The sequence below is a fragment of the Falco peregrinus genome, chromosome Z (genome assembly GCF_023634155.1).
Source record: "Falco peregrinus isolate bFalPer1 chromosome Z, bFalPer1.pri, whole genome shotgun sequence".
NCBI lineage: Eukaryota > Metazoa > Chordata > Aves > Falconiformes > Falconidae > Falco > Falco peregrinus.
The window spans coordinates 79,249,158-79,269,701 of record NC_073739.1 but is presented as its reverse complement, the minus strand read 5'-3'; the positions used below and the strand labels follow the sequence as shown (position 1 = coordinate 79,269,701).

The following is a 20,544-nucleotide window of genomic DNA, read 5'->3' as shown; positions in this document are numbered from 1 at the left end:
GCAAATTAAAGCATTAACTAAAGAGTCTCCTTCTTTTAATGCAAAAATGAATTTACACAGTACTTATTTTTAATATGGTCTAAAGTTTCATTTACACTTCTTATTTATAATCAGGTCACAGTTTGCAGATACATTATTATGCTTTCCAGAACAGTTTAAACTAAGGATTAAGGTGCTAAGATACATGAGTGTGTGTGTTTGAAATAACAAAATAACAAAACCAGACAGTTTTGACCACACTTTTGCTGAAAACCAAGCAAGCAAAACCCACCCACCCAACAACAACAAAAAACCCCAAACCCAAACCACAAAAACCTGGTGTGAGATCCCAGCCAGCATTAGAACTAACTTCCTCTCTTCCTCTACCTACCAAAATCAAACAAAACACCTCAACACAAAATTATTGGGCTACTTCATCTATTGTAAGAAAAACCCAGGATCCTCTGATGACACAGCCTGCTCACAGCAAACACTAGCCAGAACCCCACATCTTGAATTCTGGGGTAGGTAAAGGAAGTTCCACACTACAAATACTGTGGTGGTGAAGCAGAACATCATGAGAGATAAGACTGCAGCAGTGTCACGGGGGAAGGCGGGGAGGGGGGGGGGGGGGGGGGGCAGGGGGCAGTGGGGAAATCCTCCCAACCCCAGGTGTTTCATCTGTCAGCCCCCCAGGAAAGCTGAGACCCTTGTGCCCGACCAGTCTGGTAGCACCCTGTTGCGGGGACCCTTCACTGAACAGTCAAGCTGGATCAGAGGGTGATTCGACTGCCTTGTTCTCAGCGGGTCTGCCCACTTCACCTGAATGTGTTACCTGCTGCCGGCAAATGAAAGTGTCCACAAATGACTCACACTAGCCATTTACGGAATAACACTCTTCATAATAAAACGGTAACAAGTTAAGATCTGTGATTGCCAATGATAGGGACTATCTGCAAAAACAAGCTTGAAATGATACACAACCAAATTATATACAACCAAATCCTTACTTACTAGTAACAGCTAGCATGAGTTAGTTATTTAGCAAACATAAAACAAATTTCTTACCCAACAGGCGCCTCTATGGGGAAGAAGACAGGTTCAGCCCATCGACTCATCCCAGAAGTACGATGAAGTCTTCCCTAACTCCTCCCCTGATTCATTCACTTTTTACACTTTCTTTGCTCTCAGGTGGAACCTGAATGACTCTAGCCATACATTCTTTCATTATTGATTGGTGTAAACTTCTCTCGTTTTTATTTAAAGACATAGTTGATAAGAAATAGCGCATGCTTGGTGAGGGGTGGTCGTGCACTGGAGGTGGGTAACTTTGGGATGGAGGTGTGTGTTAGTATTAATACTAACGAGTTCATAATGAGCAAGGTTCATTCTAAGGAGAACAGTTTCACCACAGCTGTTGGCCCAGCAACGGACATCTCATGTATTTTCCATTTGACAGCCGCTATGCAGCTTATCGGCTGTACGGTACCATCAAGTTCCCAATCCTGCAGGGAGCAGAGCAGAGCAGAGCCTGGCCTTGGGGTCTCCACTCCGCTCCACCCTCCACTGCTCCTCTAGGACAGCAGGTTGTGTTGCTTAGGGAAGCACGGCGGAGTAGATTCCATGCACACTAACCATCCTGAAAGTGGCAACTCTATTTTTCCCTAAACAGGGTTGTTATAATACTGCAATTTCTATTAGGTCTCTTATTTTTCTATAATTTCACCTCTCCAAGTGATTTTCCCACATGCAGAAATTAAACTATTTCATGCAAAACACTGATATTTCCCACAAAAAAAAAAACAAAACCAAAAAAACAAACAACAAAAACCACATAAAACAAAACAAACACCAATGCACCAAAAATATCTGTTTTATAAATATGAAATTTCAAAACCTGTAAACTTTACATCTATTTACAATTGGGATATTTCATTATAAAAATGGAAGTTGTGAAGTTAACTGAAAGGGAAAGAGCATAACATCTACCAGAATAACAGGCCATGTTAACTGCTGGTAAACTTCCACATTCTTTTTCCTTAAAGCATCTTCACGGAGAACTAAAGACTACTGTTTTGAAAATTGTATCAAACATGTTGTATGAGGCTGATTTCACAGAAAGCTCCCAGTCAGGTCCAAGAGCTGTGTACCATACAAAAATCAAGACAGCAATAAAGAGGAGGTGCAATACTCAAGAAAACCCTAATCATCATATCAAAAACTGCAGCTAAAGGTCTGAGACAATGGCAGGCTTGCATCTTCATTCAGTTGAATGAATCTCCAAGTTTATCCTTCTCTTTTTTGGTATTTTGTATTTTTGGAAGTGTGACAAGCTTAGAAGAGATCATACACAAACTCAGCTGGATTAAGTGCTAGCGCAGCTAAGTGCACTTCATTCCAAAGCTCCAAGATTTTCACTTATGCTTTTTGCTCCTTAACCACAAGACTGCCCTTTTCCCTATCACCAAGATTTTTTATTTTTGGGGGTTTTTTTTGTCCTAAAGTTTGGCCTACTGAACAGTATAGGGCGTAGTTATCCTTGTATGAAACTCACGAATTTTTCTTTTTTACCAGCAAGCATCTTCTCACTGCTAAAATATTAGCCAATGTGGATTAGGTACTTCAGGCTCAAGGTTAAGACAAGCTTTTTAGAAAACCTTATGAAGCTTTTATGAACTGCAGGACAGTATTTAAATCCAAAGTTCATGAATGTTTGTAGCTATGTTTTTCGCAATTACTGAAGAAATCAGTAATGAATTTTGAGGTAACACTTCACGGTACATATGAGAAACATTTCTCAATCCTGTTTAGTTTTCAGGCAAATTGTGAGTCAGCCAATCTGAAGACTTGTGACTGTTCTAGTATTTATTCTCGCAGCAACATTAAGCAGTGCTGCTTGTGTTTTCTATGACTACTAGCTACATAATTTTATCATTCTAATATGGGATTGCTCATTGCAGTCAGCTGCTAGAATTTAAGAGAAATTTCAGTGTCCTTTTTCATTGGGTCACAATATGCGTTGGATACAAGCACCCTGATAACAACTAAAATCTCAGGCAAAAATCAACTGACAGTCAAAAAAGAAAACAACAATATTTAGTGGGGTTTTCGTGATTGTTTTTCCTGGTTTGTCTTATAACTTGCCAAGAATCAGCATCCAAAATTCATGTAACAGAAATGGGTATTAAATGCTTGGCTTAACCCCTATCACGTTTCAGCTTTTTCAGCAAAAGACTTTCTTGCTTTCCCTGCTGCTTGCAGTCCAAACAACTCACAGTACAAACTATTCAGATGCTCTATTTGCATGAATAATTTAATCTGAAAGACTGTTCCAACAATAGCTTTTGTTTTCAAGGTTTTGATTTGAATAAACTACAGTTTCTAAATAAGGCTATATAGGCTTCTCTAATTTTGTTTTTTTGGGGTTTTTTGTTTCGTTTTGTTGGGGGGGTTGGGGTTTTTTTGTTGTTTTGGGGGTTTTTTTTTGGTAAACAGAAGCCAGTAAAGATGTTAGTGAACATCTCTAAACTGAATTTCCTTGAAAATCAGGGATTCAGTTGCTGCAGTACGCAAAGATGATACTGTCCCAGTTCAGAATTTCATCACATTGGCCAAGACTTTATAATCAAATAGCATGAGATAAAGCAACAGGAATACAGGAGTGTTCTCACACTCGATTCATGGTGTGATGTTTATTCCACCTTTTATTATTTTATTTTCAAATTAATTAATTTAGTTGCAAGACCAACAGTCTAGTAACAGAAAAGCTGAGAGTGCAGCTGCATCATCATTACCCAAATGGACAGAAACATGAACATCTGCATAGACAAAATAAGCTCCATATCAATGTGACAGTTTTTAAAAGAATAAACCTCCCCAGAGCAACAAGCAAATATAAATACTGAAACAAACACTCTAACCAGGCAAAACTGAGTTTCCTTCTCCTATAAAAGTAAACTTTGTCTTAGCATTAATGTATCTCAGAAGCGTTTCTCAGCTACGCCTTTTAACAAATACTTGTATTTTCAGGCAGGTGAAAAGGGACAGATACCCACTGTCTAAAAAGGCACATGAAGCACCAAATTAAAGTCCTTTACATTTCACTAATTTACAAACTCAACTCTCAACTAGCCAATGGCTAACTCCTGGGGAGGATAGAGAAGGGGGAAGGAGTGCAGGGCGTTTTACTACAACAGGGATGAAGAAACTGGCAAAATTAGCTCAGGCTGATGTGAATAAGCTGTAAATAATATGGTCAAGTTTGTATTCATAAACCAATATTCATTTTAATGCATAAATAAGCTTGTAATTGTATAGCGACAAAGGGGTTAAAATGTCTGAAAGATCATATAGACTGTTCTGGCAAGAAAGTTGCAAATCTCTGAAAGGGGAGCTGTCCTCCTTATCTGCAAAGCAAGCTGCCCTACCAAGGAGATAATGGGACAGCAGGATGGCCTTGAGTAAAATTACAAGGGGTATTGTAAAAACCCTGGGAAAGATTTCTACAAGTCTGCCAACTCATCACTTTTGAGACCTAAGGTGAAAAGTACACCATGAGGAAGACCTACGGCCTTCCTCCCATAGACCACTGCCCACATTCTAAAGACCCCGGCCCACAATTTTTGGAAGAATCTGCGCAAGCGTGAAGGACTGATAAGCTAATTAGCATACGAAGCGAGGGTAGGCGGGTTCAGGTGATGAATATGTATAGGCATTAATGGAATATTCATTGTTTCATTCTATAAATATAAGATAATCTGCCCCTCTGGGTGTGTACGATTGGTGGAAGGATCCCCCGTACACCCGGCGCCAACAATAAAGAATACTTAATCACTAAGAAATTCTGAAGACATTCTTTGAAACAGGGCTTAGAAAAAATGTAGCTCAGAAACTCTTTCTGTACCTCCAGTCACATCACCCCTGCTCTACCTTTTACACCTGTAGAACAAAAATAAATTTACTTCAATATGTTTAATGTAAAAGGAACAAAATATGTCTGCTCTCTCTTCTTCCTAGTTTCCAAACACTTATGTTACCCATTTTTTTATTGAGGGGCATGAGATCTGGTCAATGTTTGCATAGACTTAGAAACACAGAGGGTGCTCTCAGTGTTAAACTCCATAGGAAGAAAATTCTCTACTCTTCTGAATGGTTTGTGTTAAATACCCAAAGGCACTATCAAAAGTGAATGGGGCTACTTTCACAAACAGCAGATACCAAATGCTTGCTGGAAGCCAGGTATTTGTGCCATCTATGCTCACAATAACCTCCCCTGTAAATGAAACTCTTGCAGCATCTTTGCAGCACCTTCTTCGATCAATGAGCATCTGAAACACAGTTCAGTCAATTAGGACACTGTCCTTTAATGCCTGCCGAGTCCTTTTGTGCACCAATGAATCACTGGTCCCTAATGTTTTCTAATTTAAAGGTCAATTTTTTTGCTATGAAGGACAGATAGAAATCATCTGGCTTTCCCGTAGAAAAATCAAAAGCTTTTTTTTGTTAGAAGGTGACAATGCTGAATACATTAGCTACATCTAAAAAGTGACGGTCTACCTCTTCCTTACACAGAACTGGCTCTATAATTGACTCCAGATTTTAGTCATTACTACTTAATTTTATAGCACTGGCTAACTTAAAAAAGGCCAACAATTAGCTATTAGTGCTGCAGCTGTACTAGAAATTAAAAAGCAAGTAGAAAAAAGGTGTGTGGGGAAATCTTCATTGTATTACCAGTTACATTGACAAGTCAACATAAAGAGGTTTCAGCCCAGCCTTTTTCCTGAAAACTGAGAAGTGGAAAAGCATAAGCAAAGAGTGGAAAATCTAAAGGCAATTACCTCAGAGGCCACAGAAAGGGAGAGGCAAACTGGGGAGAATCTTCCACTACTTGTCAATTTAATTCCATTTTGTGACATTTTTGAACCAAAGCAAGTTTTCAAACAGCCTAAATCAGAGAGTGCCAGTAGGAGATGGTACCGTGAACCACGAGGTGAAACACACTAGACTGACACTTTTCTTTATAAATAGTACGGAGAGGACAAAAAGAGATGAAAGGATCAAAAAGACAACTAATTTTAAGCTCTGCAGCTACCTTCTCTTGGTCAAAAATTGACAAATGCTTTACTATTAAACAAAACACCAAGAATTTGAAGAGTGTTCCCACGGTTTTGAGGATGGACGATTTTGTGCAGTTGGTAATCACTGTCTTCTGGGGTTTTCGGTGGGGAAGAGTAGTGATCAACACTGCATTGAGGGAAGTGAGTCACTAAAGTTTTTTTTTTTACAGTTGAAAGGTACTAGCCAATTTATGTAGTGGGTATACAAACTGAAGGTGGATAGCTGGCTGGAAAACATTTTTCCATACACGCTCAAAAAATAGTTGTGAAACTCCAAACAGAGCTTTTTAGTTTTCAGGCCAATGCTGACTAACTCATTTTGAGTCCAGTTTTAGATGTGAGAATACATCATTAAGGTCAGCACTCACTGATACAACTTCTGAAAACAAATGTAAGTAAAAATGTATTGTGAAATTTTGGTATGCTCTAAAGCCACATCTCCAGTTGAGGTCATTAGGAATTTCTGGCTGTTTTCACACTACCAGGAAGGAAGTATCCACATTGTCATCTTTCTCTGGTAAGTAAAATCAGTTTGTGTAGAGCTTGCTCTCTTTTGAACAAAAAGAATGTGAAAGTACCTTCAGATGACAGGAACAGAGCACCCAGCTCTGCTTATTAACACCATCCTGTGCCATAAACCATGTCAAACAGGTATAAGCTATACTTATTTCCCAGAAAGCTGTACATGACACAAGCTGCTGTTCCAATTCTGCGTTCAAACGTATTCGATACGTATTTCTCCCAAGATATTTCACAATGACTGGACAGAAATAACAAGTGGACAATATGCTTCCAGTCAGATTTTCAACTTGATTATACAACTAGATTCTGCCAGTTAGCTCCTTGAGAAGTAACATTGTTACTGGAAGGTAGATGACTGTTTTGGCAAAACCAGTCTCCAATTAAAAGATCCTACCTGCCCTTTCGTTCCATAGGTTAGTAATAATACTCAAGAACGCTTTCAGCACTCAAATTTTTCTAGAAAAAGTCTCATTTAACACTGAAATTCTTAAAAAAAAAATTAAAAAAATCACAATTCAAATCACCCAATGCCTCACTGAAGAGAACATGCTCCACATAATTCTCCTTCATGATCTTGTTTCCTTTTTCGCCTGAACATAAGAAAGCCCAAGGATTGCTGATTTTCAGCCTTCTTTTCTATTCTAACTAGCAAGCATCCTGTTATAATATATATATGTCACAGGAAGTAACAAGACAGTACAAGAAATCAAGCCATACAAAGTGCCGTTACTATTCATTATTTAAATTTGTTTTATTCTAGCCATCATTATCATGTGGTATATGCAACTTTTTAAAAAAATTATAATATGTATATGATTACAAAAATCATACCCTTGTTCTGGCTCTAAAACTCAGAATATTATTTTCTGAAAGTTCACACATGGGGAACACCAAAAATATTCCCAAAGGCAGCTTTATGTGGTAGCAACTTCTCACATCTGGGTGTATTTTTCGCAGGCAGGTATTTCCTGCAACAAAGTATTGTCCTGCCTATCAGAAATGAAGATGATGTTATGACACCTTGTGAAGCCAAGGATTAGACTGGAACTTGAGCTACCATCTAACATCGCAATGCTTCCACTCAGAGGAACGAAAACTCTGACCACTGAAGAAATATATTTCCTCAGAAATAATCTTTAAAATAATTAACGCCCACTTAGTAACAGCAGTATAGCTGCACCTACTGAAAAAAATCCAGTATCAAAGATCTCTATGACAAATTAATTGTTTGCCACAATAACTTAAGTATAATTAACTCCCTTCAGTAAGCACTCCTTTGTTTAAAAACAAGAATATTTTTTTCTACTATATAATCTTCCTTGTAGTTTAATCATACACTAGTATTCTGATTTATCACCAAATTTAGGTATAAAGGTAACTTATCTAGTTACCTCAGTGACTTGACTTTAGCTGCCTGTGAGACCAGAGCCTCACTGGCTCATCCGTCCACTAAACCAAAAATGAAGGTTTCACAAAACAAGTTTACTACGGCACCAATAAGGAAAATGGTGCCTATGAACTTCCCTCTGTGTAATGAAGCAGGATACCTTCCTAGATACAGAAACATTTGTAAATCTCCACTTTTGTTTCCCACGAAAGTGTATCGTAGTTGAAATGGCTATTGACTCAACTCACACATCAAAGGTAATTTAATTTTGCAGATCAGTCCAAAATGGATCTTCAGCTAATTTGAGTCTGTTGAAATATATATGGATTTTTTGTTTAAAGCTTTAAGAAAGAAAAAAAATAAAATCAATTGAGATGCTGAAAGCATTTATTTAATTTTCCTACAACAAGGTACAGTATTATCTTTTCAAATGACTGAAGAAACTTACTGCTCAGCCCAAGAGATGCAAGGCACCTTGTTCCTTTTTTTTATTAGTACTAACAAAGCTCGTAACTGATTTAAGACAGGCAAATGGGTCTTTAATATCCAAAACAAGTTTTCTAACACATTATTAACAACAACAAAAGAATTACATACATCATTGTATATTGGATTAAGATGACTCCGATCCTAGCCCATTTACAGGAGATTTGCCATCAGGCTCTTTTTAAAGCAAAAAAGTAAAACTAAAAATTGAGAACTAAAGAAAACAATTACTGTCCTAGAGGCTTTGCACATAGTTGTATGCATTCAGTAGATCACAATACCCAGAACTGTCTCAAAGGGTCCTCTGTTCACCTACTCTTTACGGATCCCATTATGATGCATTATTTTTGCACAATTTCTAGGAGTATAGTCAAAGGATACTTTTGGAACCAAAAGGACCAAACCTGCACTGTTAACAGGAGTTATAAACAGCTGAGCTGTCAGAGAAAAAAAAAAAAAAAAAAAAAAAAAGGAAGAGAGTTTATATAAAATAACAATATTTGGGGAGGGCTGAAAACTCTATGAATTACAAATAAAACATTTATGAATAATCTAAACAATTTGGTTATCTTTCTGGTAATATCTTACTGTGTGGGTTTGGTTTTGTTTTTTAAAGGAACAAGCAACTGTAAATGAACCCACAGAACTTGTAAAACCTTTTCCTCTCAATCCATTTGAAAATGTGAAAGTGATTTACATACCTTATCAGAAAGAACTCGCCTTACTGGTTCAGTTCTAGCTCTTTTCAAATTTTAAAGCCTCTGTGAACAGACAGGCTTGAACCTACCATGAGGGTAAAAGTCACAGCTCACCAAACTGCAGCACTGTGGGAGCTCAGGATCCCAATAACTAACCACAGCATTCGATCTAATCGTGATTTCCCATGTAGCAACTAAGCTTGTTATTTTTCATGTGAAGGTGGCACTATTATTTAGATTTTTTAAGGGAATTTACAAGTAATCACATTGATTTAATTCATAGCTCCTAGAACTTCCTCTTAAACTTTGCCAACATCCATGATCTCCAGTGGGGTATAATACAAATATGCTTTACACAATCTCGATTTTTAACTACTGTACAGTGAACTGTAACATACCAGCTGTAGAAAAGACTTGGCTTTAAATTCTGTTTCTTGATTTGTTATTTCAAGAAAATTATACCGGGAATTTATATAAAGACTTCTAGAAGCATCTGAAATACTCAAATGTTGCTACACTGAAACAATCCTTTATAAATATTTTACAGAATCTGACATCCTATTATTAATTACAAAAAACAAAATACCCATGGACAGCACTTCTACAGAGTCTACCACTAAAGAATAAAATGCCAATATACTACTAAGAAACAAGGACATTGCATATTAATTGGGAGTGAACACTGGGAGACTCCAACTGATAAAAGAAAAATGTCAGAGCTCATGAAGACAGAGCATTCCAGGCAAGAATGAACACTATCACGTCAAGCAACAGTGAACTCTGGACAAAGATGAGTAAGGTTAAAATGCGTGCCGAGTCTCAAAACTTATTGCTGCAAACATGAAAGAATCAGCACTCCTGGAATTCAATGAAACAGTCAGTTTGATCTCTTTATGACTACTTCAGTCAACAACAAACTTCCCAAAATTAGCCCCTGCCCTATGTACAGATACATACATCAATTTCTCCTAGGATTTATTTTGCACCTATTTGTAAACTTTGCAACCTAAAAGGTTTTCCCCTCCTTACTGTACCATGGAAGTAAACCAAAAAAATCCCACGTACTTTCCATTTTTCCCATAGGTTGCTAGTACTACACATCTCTCCTCTATAAAAATTTATAGATGTGTTGCAAGCATACCGTTAGGAATGTCCCTTCAAAAACAGGTGTGTCTACAAAAATGTAGTTACCCCCAGAGCTTAGGAGGTATTGAAACATTTTGGTCTTCTACTGTAAGCCTTTATCTCCCACATTCTATTTAAGTAACCTACTCAACCTTTGTAGGCATTTAGGGACAAAGTTGTGGCTCAAATATTGATATGGAAAAAGAACTAGCTGTTGGTTTCTCAGGAAAATAACCAGGTTCAGGGAGGGCTGTCATCTTTACCGCAAAATACTTCTGGCTAGCTCAGCCTTCCTGAAAACAGAATTGAATAGCTACATGAACTCTGTATCAATTTGAAACCAAGAAACTCTGAAATCCTCAACTTTTTGCAGGCTAAAGGAAAAATAAGGTTGGAGTCATAGTTTAGTTTTCTTTAAGGAAATCATATTGGAACATGAAATATTAAAGATTCTGAATATCTGTTTTCATAACTTATTGAAAACACGCAAGAAAAGCCTATTTTAGAGAAAACCCGCTGCTTGAATAAAAATTACACTGAACTGATTTCCATTGGATATACAGGCTCCACAAAGTCTTTTGTAGAATTAAAACAGATAGCCCTTCACTGTAAATCAGGTTATAAAAAAAGCCAACATTTGCCTAAATGTTAGTGTAATGCAATCTAGATGAACATTTATACAGTATCTTTGATGTCAATTGTTGTTGAAACATCAAATGGAGGAAAATGGTACAGGCTGGTGCAAAGGGACAAAGCAAGAATTATGGGACATGAGTTTGTTTTCACAATAAACAAAAATGTCTTTGTGATGAAGATATACAAGTCTACTGGCTTTAAATCTTCAGCAGACCAGTTTTATACCTACGAGTAGACTAGTCTTACAAAACCATCCATGACTTACAGGATTCTAGACTAGATGGAACAATCTTTCATGATACAGTCCATGTTGATTGCTTCACTGATCAAAAGTTTCATACAGTGGAATCACTGTTCTTAGCAGAATGCTAAAATACCACTTGGAATGGAGTGCTACAGCAGACTCCTCACTACAGCACAGACGATAAAAAGCACTTCCGCATTTATGGGCACATGTGCTAAGTGATCTCAAAAGTATATTCTCCTACCTTTAACTTTAATGTTCTAGAAATCGCTGAGAATTTCTAAGACAGGAGCAAGTACTTTCAGGTCAGTTACAAGTAAGTTACCACAAGTAACTGAAAACTTCATGCCATGATGACTTTGGTTACTGAAAGACAAGGAAAGGTTTCCAGTTACCTTTTTAACAGTCTTGTCAGGTTCAAGAGCAATATCTGGAATGTTGGCATCCACCATGAGGGAAAATAAGTTCAAAATCAAGTTGGAATACCTAAGCATAAGAAGAGCAAATTAGGTACAACACTTTGTAACCTATACAAAAGACATTTTGTAAACAACTTCATTTAAGAAATCCATCATCATCTTAGTATGAATTGGTAATGCTTCAGGGGAGATGCATTAATAACACTTTAGTTCGATGTATTTATATTAAAAACATAGGATATCTGCTATTCGCAGTGTAAGTTTAAACCTCAAACTGTCTCAAACTGCCAAAACTGACGACTGCTTGGTTTTGTTACAATTTTCTAAAAATTGCCAGAACATTTATTCAGACACACATCGAATAAAAAAATGTGATTTCGTATATTGTAAGATTTAATACCATTTTCTACCTCTAGTAGTATAAACATATGCTGGAATATTGATGTAAAGGTTATTTTTTATATATTAAAAAAAAGATATCAGAGATACAGCGGTGTTATACAAATTAGCATTCAAAAAGTTGAAGTCTTCACAATTACAAGAAACAATTTTTCAAGTTGTTGCAAGGGCTTTTGCCATAACAAGTTGAATATAAGTGATTTAACCAGATCCAAGTCTGCAGTTGCTCACTTAAGCTGCAATAACAATGGCGTGCTACACTTATGAAGTACAAATACACCATTTATAACCATTAAAAAAGACAAGACAGTGCACAGTTTAAAGTTTTAGTATGGTGTTGAAGTCCTCACGAATCTTTCAAAGAACACCATTTTGCCCTCACAGGAGATTAACTGTAGAGATGTTTTTTGAAAGGATAATTTTCAAGCTGTTCAACATACACTGAACTTCCTCTGCAAGGAGATCTAGTCCCCTTTCACAGACAAAGTACATAACTGACTTCAAAATCTGAAATACTGCTTTGCTAAGAGCACTAGAAGCTTCACAGATAATATAAAATGAATTCTTAGCAGCAAAACTTCTTTATTAGCAAGCTGCTGAATATATGTAACCTGACAATTTCAAGTAGCACGAAGTATTTTAACTACACAAAACGACTGCTGCATAGCCATATTTTACAAAGTAAATACTACTCCAAAAAAATTAAATGTCTCTCTAAAAAAGCATAATTCTATCAAAAATTCTTGACACTTCATTATTATCTGGAACTAGCATTACCTAACACACTCTAATAAAAGTTTTAACTCTTTGTAACACAAATATTTAACATAAACTGTTTGGGCAGAGATCTTCATTGTCTTAAGTTACTTCAGCTACTCTTCTTCACCTTCCCAGGGGCAAGGGGCTGGAATCAGGAAAATAACTTTTATGAAAGACAGACAGACAGACAGACAGAGAAAAGTTACACTACCATTTTGTTTCAGATCTGGCTAAGGAATCTGGCAGTCAAGTTGCTTTGGTGCCAGGAACAGACACCACAGGTTTTAAAGAATTTTTTTTCTATTTGCCTGAAAAAAGTGTATCTCACTTTAAACATGTTTAAATCTTACAGCTACATTTTCTCAAGTCTCTTCTTAGGTTGTTGGTAGCTTCCGCTGGTAGTTCTCCCTTTGAACTGAGCTAGGAGTCCAGAGTCTCAGAGTCTCTTTTGCTCTTGAACCACACAGAGGATAAAAGCTTATGAGCACTAGAGGTTACTGAGGTTATTTAAGTGATGGAGGTTTGTAACAGAGATTTCACAGGTCTAGGTAACATTGCTAGACGCCAGTTAAGAGCTGGTTCTGTTTCACAGAATTAAGTCTTTTTGTTCTTGGTGCTTAAAAGTAAAAGCACTAGAAGCATAAGATCATCTGAAGACCCTAATTTAAAAAAAGAAACAAAATCAAGGACAGGTAATTTTTTTTGGGGGGGGAGTATAGAACGAGAAGATACAGAAATTAGGAAAGAGCTTCTCACTGTATCTTCAGGTCTCTCCTCTGCCCCTCACCCTGACATTTAACTCAGTTATCAACTAGATGGCAGGCCTAAGGATGAAAAAGAGCTTATTAAGTAAACTTGTTAGCTGCCTCTAGGATCCTTGTCACATTCCACACATTTTTAGAAAGCGTATTTAAAAACTGGAACTTGACAAGAGGTAAGAGATTCCTGCTTCAGACAGCTGGCTGTCATTCTTCCCTTGGGCAATATCCTTGACAAATACGCCAAGAGGTTCACAACTGGTCAACTGACAGCCAAAATTCATCCTAAGATTAGACATTTTGCTGAAACACCTGCATTAGGAATCTGACCTGTGAAAAACAAAATGCCTTCATCAGGCCAGTCATATCACTCTGACATCTATGTTACAAAGACCTCTGGAACGGCTGACCCCCATCCACAGCCAGAAAGAACCAGAAGCTGTTTTTCTAGGTTTAAGGAGCTTCAATTAAGTACCTAAATCTGACTCTAAATCCTTTTCACATAAATACATTCTTTGTTTTCCTCAAAGCTCAGTACAAATTAATTTGCAAACTAAATGAGAACTCAACTACACTGGAGGTTGATTAAACTTCTAGTTTCCACATGAAGTGCTAAAAAAACCAAGGTTTTGTAAAAATTTAAGAAATCCAACAAAATAACTCCTACACAGAAGAGGCCTCATACATACCAAGAAAGAAATGCACATTAGACAGAAGTTCCAATTCTCACTGCAATCTTTTCTGAGAAAAGCAACTTTTTTCTTTTTAAGTGCTTAATATATCATCAAATATATATGCTTGATCCTAAGCACTCCTTTATGTATTTTTTTTTTTTCAGCATTTACTGGCTTCTTTGCATACAGATGTCCTAAACCAACTGAGTATTTAGGCTGTTGACATTGCAATACTTCTATCAAATTCAAAGCCACAAACTTCCACTACAAAGACAGGACCGGACAGCACAGCATACAGTTTTCTGCAGTACCAAACTAAAGCCCCGTTTACCTCGTCTAACACAGAAATTCCTAAGTTTAAAATGTCATAACCTTTTCCGCAGTATAACTTGGGAACCCCCAGGACCCATCTCTTGTCAAGACTACATATAGTCCCCCAATCAGTATCATGACCCAGTTAGCTACAATAAACCATGGCATTTATTCCTCCAATAGTATTTCCTTGCAGCCCAGACTTGAGCAAAACTGACCTGATCCTTTCCAGTTTCACTTTTGGTTTTTCCTCTTCACAATGTAGCTCCAGCTTCTAGAAGACTATCCAGACCCTGCACTGCCTAGCTACCACCTTATCAAAGAATCAGCACTTCCCAAGGGCCATCACAGCTTTCCACTTGTTGCCTACAGAACTCTTCATTTAGATCTATATGGCCACCTCTGTCCACTATACCACTGAGAACAGATTGGGGAAAAGTCTGAGCCAGCAGGATATCCCCAACCATACAGAGCCAATCTCATCCCAAAGTACAGCTTCTCTCCCTAATTACTTCCTACTCCTTTGTCCTTATCTGTGCCCACTAACTCAAACTGAACATCAAAATTCCCACATGACTAACACAGGGGAACCCTTATTTGGGAAGGGACAGTACAGTCTCTAACCTCACTCTGGAAACAACTCTGAAGTGTGGCTGGATTCTTCTTGGCTGGATCCTGCTGAGAATGTGTAAACTGGGGATTCTCAAAGGATGGGACGTGCTGACACATATCAGGACTTAATATTTTTAAATAGGCTCAACATGTATAACAAAGGTGTAAAAGGCTGCTACAGCCCAAGTGACAATGCAAGCTCTGTTGCCAGCCACAATTTGCTCTGTGACACATTGAAAAAGCAGAGGCTGTGCCTTTGATACAGCACTGCTGACAAACACACAGGACTGATGTTCAAAAAAGTGGACAGCACCGCCCACACCCTCCAGGAAAAAATACAAACAAACAAAACCAATAAAAACCTGCACATCAATGATCATATGCCAAACTACTTCAACCTAAACCAATGAACTATTTTTCCACTTGCAAGTTTTAAAATGTTTTAATTGGTTTCACTGTGCAACACCCATTCCACCAGGAATCCTGAAACACTTGAGAAACAGCACTTAGAAGACATACAGAACTGTCTGTACCCCAGGGAAATAAAGAAGAAAGAAGATGACAGAGATGTCAGAGTTTGCATTTTGTCTTAGCAATCAGAGGTTATAATTTCACACTACTTAGCCAGAAGAGTTATCTGTGAATGGGTTTGTGTCAACATGCAGAACTGTTAGAACTAAGCCATTCCACCTCCAATACTTTTTCAACAAGTAATCTTAATAATTTTTAGTTCTAGTTGCTTAAAGTAATAGTTACACTAATACTAACATTATCCTATGCTACCTTTGTTGAAAACCTTTTAAGATATTTATCCAGCACCATCTAAAAATACTTTCCTATTTAACTGAATAAATTTTGGAGAAACTACAATTGCAACTACAATCCCAGACATTAAAAATGAAACCACCTTAACCTACAGTTTAGTTTGATACCCAAACTACTGCTAGACTCCACAGTTAATTATGATCTTTGTAGCAAATCACTGCATAAATTCATGCCATGGATCATCTTTCACTGACACAACAGACCTTTCCATTGAAACATCTAAGTTTAAACAACAACAATTCCAGTACTTCACAATAAAAATATACAGTATTACAAAAGTTTTGAGCAACATTTAGAACATGGACTATACATAACCTTTCTGATTCTTCTCTGAAGTCATGAATGTTGTTTGCTAATAACATGCCATTGTTTTTTCATGCTGCTGAACTGCTTTTAATCCATTAACAAAGTCAGTTCATAAACCAACTACTTACTCTCTTTTTAAGAAAACTACAGCAAGATTAACAAAACCACATTTTTAATTGGTATCCCTGACTGCCTGCTTCTTACACTGTATGTACTTGTCACATAGGCTTTTCACATGACTAATTTTTCTCCACATATTTGGAGGTTTATGTTATGCAATCTTGGTAAGTGAAATTCTTTCATCTCCATTGAACACGTACTAAATCAAATCACTGGACAAACCAAGACTGCTTACCTGTGTTCTGTTCAAACAGAACATAGCTGAGCTATCTGGCTCAGAAAGTTGATGGTAAGTAACGTAGTCACTGTGAAAGAATGAAGCTGAATCCAAGTTAAAGTAAAGATCTGTTGGCCTGTAAGTAGATACAGTCTAAAGAGGTTTTTGCTGTCACAGTTTTTGGTATCTACAGAAACTGCTAACGTACCTGTCACTACAAGTAGCTAATCTTTGTCCCGCAGGCCCTGAACCCAGCTAAGCTTATGTACGTGTCATCTTCAAGCCAAAAAATTTGGTCATCACTGATCTAAACTGGAGAAAGATAGAGGAGGAAATGAATAGTGACTTAAAAAGACGGTTCCTTGATTATCAATAATGAGATAAAAAGTTGCTTAAGGGCAAAAACGTATCAAAAAAGCAAGATATAATTTACACCCTACAGGAGTTCTTAAAACCCCCACTACTGGGGGCCTTAACATGAAGAACATTTACACTCAAGCTCTGTTACACCAATGCCATCATGTTTTCATTCCATTGCTTCATACAAATTCTTGTGTCTACATTCAGACTTCAAACAAGTTTTGAATTTTCAACAAAAGTATTTTCTCTGATTCATTTACTCCTCTCCTGTATTAACGTGGCTCTAATAAATGTTAGTATAAACCTAGTATTGTTACCTGCGGAGATGGAGAAAGGCTGTGTAGCACTGCTTACGGAACTCCTGGTACTGTTCACTCTGCGTGCCTCCCATACCTTCCACCATCTCCTTATTGAGCTTCATTGGGGGAGGTAGAGGCTTAGGGTCCCGACCCAAAATATAACCAAAGTCAATGTGAAATAGTTTACCTGTAGAAGGAAAGGCAAACACTTCACATTGTATCAAATCTTGGTGCAAACATTTATCACCTTTATATGCAATCTCCAGAAGATGCTAAGCAGCTAAAAAAAAAACCCAAAAAATTACAGTTCACTGTTTTCTGTAAGGCTTATAAGTATGTATTTTATATCTTCAGCTACCAATTTGAAATTATGGGTTTAAAACAAGTAAAGCTGATTTGAAATTAATTAAAAGTACTAAAAATCTTTTTTTTTTTTAAATTTAAAAAAAACTAACAAGTTGAGATTTTCTGCCTTTTTTTTTTTTACATGGAATACATACACAAAGACTGAATATTGAAACTGGTCAGTAGATACTAAATGCACAGTTATATAATAGACACTACTAGTTCTTTGTGCTTTCTTTAGAATTTGTTGGCAAATTACAATATTAACACACAAACTGCATTAATTTTAGTATCCCATTTTGTTTCTGTGGCATGAAGTATCTTATTTTAGTTGTTTTAAATTTACTAAAAGGAAAACAAGACTCATGATCCTATGAGTGACCTTTTGAAGCTGCTAAATAACAAAGAAGATTTCAAAGCCATTTCAAAATTCTTCCTAGTTATTTGAGTAAGATTAACATTTATCAACAGTTTTCATACATACTGAAGAAACATCACTATGATTCTAAATTTGAAATTTTATTTCCCATGTGCCAAAGTCTGTCTTTTGTTTTTTCAGTACTAAAATGCAAGAGTTCTATGAGTTGATCATTACCTTTCCCTTCTCAGATCAACGACTACATATAAAATGTATCTGCAGCATTAACTTGACAAAAACTTATATATATCTTGCTTCAAATGCACAAAGCACTTCCCTTCTTATGAAGAGCTTGTGTGCTGCCATGCTGTTTACAATATTGCTCAGATATTTGTTGGTGAGTATTCACTGCATTGTCTTCCAATAGTACTAAACCATGTGAGAAGCAATAGGTGGTAAAAAGAATAACTGAAACACTAGCAAGTTTCCAAAAACCTTCCAGATAATCTGAAGATTAAATATTATATAAATACACAAACTAAAATGTTGTCAACAGAAAATAGGAAAATTCTGTTGTCAACAGAAAATGAAAATTCGTAACTCTTAGGAAGCAGTTTCTAGGAACATTCTTGGCTCAAGTGGAAAATACTGATCCCACAAAGCAAAAAGAAGTTTCTGAAAGTGTTCTGCAAACAAATTTTCAGTTTGAAATGCATCATTTAAACAATGAATTGGGCCATACCAGAGCTGCATTACAAAAAGATAGTAAGAATGCAGATATGCAAGAAATATTTATATTAAATACATTTTTTACAATATGCATATAAATGAAATCTGTTAAGCGATTTCCTTAGGACAGAGAGAAACCATCTTCCTGAGCTTTGCAGTAATGAGTAGTCAGGACGTAAATTAAGAGGCACAAAAAGCTGATGTATATTTGAACCAAAAGGTTTTGCATCCAAAGCGAAGCTACCCAGTGACATTAATGAATTTAAATCTTATATGACTAATTATAGAGGAGGATGAAATGTAGATACAAGATGGAAGATCTCTTAAACAAGGAAGTAGAAAATTATTAGCATGATTGTTATCTGACAGTCACAGCACAGAACATACAGAGTCTTGCTTCAGAATTACGGAACCGAACAGTATTATGGACAGAACACTGTTTGCCAAGCGGTATCTTAACCTGAAGCATCTGTATTCACTTTAACCATAAACTTAGGTATTCAGCACTCTTGGGGGGGGGGGGGCGGGGGGGGGCAAAAAGAACAGTCAGTATTTTTCAATTAGTCACCCCTCTTTGACCATTTCATTGAATAATAATGTTCTATCAGAGAAGGCTGCTTGAGATCTCTCATAAGCACTCTTCTTCAACCCAAGAAACAAATTCCATCACAGTCAATTTTCTAAGGGAGATCACAAGGATGCTTAATAAGCAGGCAAAGTATATGCTAGTTGATAAATGCCACAACCATTACATTTTGCATACCTATTGTGCTAAAAAAAAAAAAAAAAACAAACCCTCCGTTCCTTCAATAGTTTTTCAGGCTGTTACAGGAGTTTCTTTTAGAGCACTAACTTCTTGAAGTAGGCGCTCTGATATATACAACCCCTCTCACCCTTAAGTTACAAGAAATGTTTAATTAAAAAGTTTGGGGGGTCTGTTTTCTGTTCAATTATTCAAACCTGTCACCTTGAAGAGTCAAGAGACAACATTTTGAATAAAACAGAAACTCTTGTGGTAGTAATTAAATCCTTTTTTTAGTTTGCTCTAGAGATAGGCAGTAAGAGGCAATGATTAATAATTTAAATTGGTAAAAAATGATGCACCTAAAACATTCAAAAGCGTTTTAAGAGCTGACTGATATAGGTTCATATAAATTAGATATCAAATACTGTACTTACGCATTTTTAGGAATCAAGTGTAAAAGAAAGTATAAGATGAGGCCATCCTGCATTAGCATTATAGCTTTCCTAGCTGTACTTCAAAATTTGGTAGACTTTTAGCTGACTCAAAATGTATGTCAAAAGCTTTCATTTAAATACATTAAATCATTTTTCAAATTTACGTATTAAATAGACAACTCATTTTCATTTGTGCAGCTTCTCCAGGTTCAATCAAACCAGTATACCGTATTACAGAAGGTTCCCCTAGGTGCTGGCCTGAGGATGCTACACAGTACAGACTACCAGGCAGCATGAGGGAGTACTGCAGTTCTAGAGCTTTCTGTGGAAAAGCCTGACTTACATTCTCCTCAAGGACCTTATTACAGTGTGAACAACTGAACAGCAAGCCTGCTTTGGACAAATGAAATTGGTTGTATATGTAGTACTAAAAATTCAGTGAAGCTTATATTATTATTATTTATATTAGTATATATATAGGATGTATATAGTCTTTATACATATTTTATAATATTTACATTGTTATTTATAAATAATCATCAATTTAATAAACTTGACTATTGGAAAACGTATAATCTAAGATAAAAAGTTGCAAGTAGCTCAAGTGACAATCCCAAGTGAAATTTGTATCAAGGCATAACATTGAGCATCCCACTTTCACGATATTAATGAATGCA

The 20,544-nt window shown here is 36.6% G+C and overlaps 1 protein-coding gene across 3 annotated transcripts in view; it reads right to left on the bottom strand.

The window, feature by feature from the left end:
* The window catches only part of PIK3C3 (phosphatidylinositol 3-kinase catalytic subunit type 3), an 82,914-nt gene that overhangs the window by 13,199 nt on the left and 49,171 nt on the right, over positions 1-20,544 (bottom strand). For 2 of the 3 annotated variants that reach the window (XM_013299644.3, XM_013299645.3), the window contains 2 exons: positions 17,275-17,443; positions 11,592-11,682 (listed from right to left, as the gene is read on the bottom strand). In XM_013299644.3, the coding sequence (XP_013155098.2) occupies positions 11,592-11,682; positions 17,275-17,443 (260 nt within the window). The remainder of the gene's footprint in view (positions 1-11,591; positions 11,683-17,274; positions 17,444-20,544) is intronic. The other variant, XR_008744770.1, reaches the window with a different exon arrangement.